Genomic DNA, 2,416 nt, shown 5'->3' on the forward strand with positions numbered 1-2,416 from the left:
GCCACAGTGCTTCTGTCAGCACACTCAGGCACCAGCGCCAGGAAAGGGAAAATGCATTTGCGGGGATGGTGGAAATCTGATGGGAAATGAACTGGTTCTGAACTTCTATATCTGACATCCCTCCTGTCCTAGCCTGTCACTGCCTTTTTCTCCTATGACAGTGCCCCATGCCCAGAGGCAGCAGATGTCCAACGGCAGCTCCATCACCCACTTCCTCCTCCTGCCATTCGCAGACAGGCGGAAGCTGCAGCTCTGGCACTTCTGGCTCTTCCTGGCCATCTCCCTGGCTGCGCTCCTGGGCAACGGCCTCATCATCACCAGCACAGCCTGCGACCAGCACCTCCACACCCCCATGTACTTCTTCCTCCTCAACCTCTCCCTGCTGGACCTGGGCTGCATCTCCACCACTGTCTCCAAATCCATGGCCAATTCCCTGTGGGACACCAGGGCCATCTCCTACACAGGTTGTGCTGCACAGATCTTTTTCTTTCTCTTTTTTATTTCAGCAGAGTATTTTCTCCTCACCACCATGTCCTACGACCGCTACGTGGCCATCTGCAAGCCCCTGCACTACGGGAGCCTCCTGGGCAGCAGAGCTTGTGTCCACATGGCAGCAGCTGCCTGGGGCGCTGGCTTTCTCTATGCTCTGCTGCGCACAGCCAATACATTTTCACTGCCCCTCTGCCGAGGCAATGCTGTGGAGCAGTTCTTCTGTGAAATCCCCCAGATCCTCAAGCTCTCCTGCTCACATTCCTACCTCAGGGAAGTTGGGCTTCTTGTGCTAAGTTTCTGTTTGGTACTTGGCTGTTTTGTGTTCATTGTGGGGTCCTATGTGCAGATCTTCAGGGCTGTGCTGAGGATCCCCTCTGAGCAGGGACGCCACAAAGCCTTTTCCACGTGCCTCCCTCACCTGGCCATGCTCTCCCTCTTTGTCAGCACTGGTACCTTTACCTATTTGAAGCCTCCCTCTATCTCCTCCCCATCCCTGGATCTGGTGGTGTCAGTGCTGTACTCAGTGGTGCCTCCAGCAGTGAACCCCCTCATCTACAGCCTGAGGAACCAGGAGCTCAAGGATGCTGTGAGGAAGCTGGTGTCTGGATGTGTTTCAGCAGCCATACACTGCCGGCTGTCCTTTGCCAAAGGCTTCCATTGTAGGTCATGACAGGCCACATCTGTCTTTGCTGCTTTAAATTTGTATTCCTGTTTCAATTTGTGATGATGTTTCCTTCATAGAAATGTCAGTTTTCATCTCCTCCTGGTTAAGTAGCCACTCGTCTTGTGTGACCCACAGACTTTGTGTCAGAGGGGGATCTCACAGTATTTGAGTTAAATAAATGATCCTGCAGCAACTTCTTCTCTGTGCTATGTGCTCACATGGCAGGAATGAAGGGGAATGAAATCAGCTTTCTGGCTGCTCCAGCTCTGGGATGGCTGCTCTGTGCCTGGAGCAGGAAGAGCTCTTGGGGAGTTCAAGGGCCAGGGCTGTTGTACTGGTGTGGGGAGATGGGATGGCATGGGGGGGCTGCAGAGCTCTCAGGGTGTCCTGGGCAGGAGAGCAGGGGACACAGGGGTCCCTGCAGGGGACTCCCCTGCAATGGCCCAGGCTGGGGCTGCCTGGCTGGGAGCAGCCCATGGGAAAGGTCTGGGTGGGCAGGAGCTGGACAGGAGGCAGCGTGTGCCCTGGCAGCAAGGGAGGACAGCAGCATGGCGGGCTGTATGACCAGGAGCACGGCAGGAGAACAAGGGAAGGGATGCTCTGGAATACTCCATCCAGGTTTCAGATCCCCAATTCAGGAACACCATTGGTAAGCAGGAGTGGGTTTATCAATGGGCCCTCAGGACAGGCAGGGACTGGAACACGGTGCCTGTGGGGAGAGGCTGGGGGAGCTGGACGTCAACTGCTCTAACTGTGTTATTTATTTACTAGCATAACACTGCTGAGTTGTTTTTTTTTGGGTATAAAACATTCTCTGTATGACTGAAAACCAGAAGAGTATTGAAACAGGGAGAAGTTCTCAGCTCTTGATAACTTAGTGCAGAGCCAGGAGAGCTGCAGTGTCCATCAGTCCTTTCCCATTTGCCCTCTGCTTTCACTTGCAGTGCCTGTAAGATGCCTTCACACACAAATTGATTTGAAGAACCACCACAAACACCTGTCCTGTGCTGAGAGCAGGGCAGCACCGTTCCAAAGGACAGATCGTGGAGATCTCATGGGGAGAAGCAAAGGACTGTGCCCAGCAGAGCATGGCCAGCAGCCACCTCCAGTGCCAGACACCAAGAGAGCTGCCTGAACGCACCCTCCCCAGGCCTGGGCTGCACTTTCCCCCCACTCCCTGCCCATGTCTCTGCTGCCTGGAGCTGTCCCTGCCAGGAGCTGCTGCTCTGGGCCCAGCTCTGCTCCCTCTCAGTGCTCCCA

General features: G+C 54.9%; 1 protein-coding gene across 2 annotated transcripts; it reads left to right on the top strand.

The window, feature by feature from the left end:
• LOC308230813 (olfactory receptor 14J1-like) lies at positions 1 to 1,281 on the top strand. Of its 2 annotated transcripts, none has more exons than XM_080635770.1 (2): positions 1 to 478; positions 839 to 1,281. In XM_080635770.1, the coding sequence occupies exons 1-2, from the start codon at positions 155 to 157 to the stop codon at positions 1,160 to 1,162; spliced, it is 648 nt and encodes a 215-aa protein (XP_080491896.1). In that variant the 5' UTR covers positions 1 to 154; the 3' UTR covers positions 1,163 to 1,281. The 2 variants fall into 2 exon arrangements, with proteins under 2 accessions (XP_080491896.1, XP_080491895.1); XM_080635769.1 differs by having other exon boundaries at positions 1 to 354; positions 507 to 1,281.
• The last annotated feature ends 1,135 nt before the right edge of the window (positions 1,282 to 2,416 follow it).

Source organism: Psittacula echo, assembly GCF_963264785.1.
Source record: "Psittacula echo genome assembly, chromosome: 28".
In the NCBI taxonomy this organism is placed as follows: Eukaryota; Metazoa; Chordata; class Aves; order Psittaciformes; family Psittacidae; genus Psittacula; species Psittacula echo.

What these genes read in the sequence shown, in the direction of transcription:
- LOC308230813 (XM_080635769.1), top strand. Translation starts at nt 168, where the DNA reads ATGCCCAGAGGCAGCAGATGTCCAACGGCAGCTCCATCACCCACTTCC. An exon ending in CAGCACCTCCACACCCCCAT is followed by an intron (nt 355 to 506) that starts GTACTTCTTCCT and finishes TTTTTATTTCAG; the next exon opens with CAGAGTATTTTCTCCTCACC.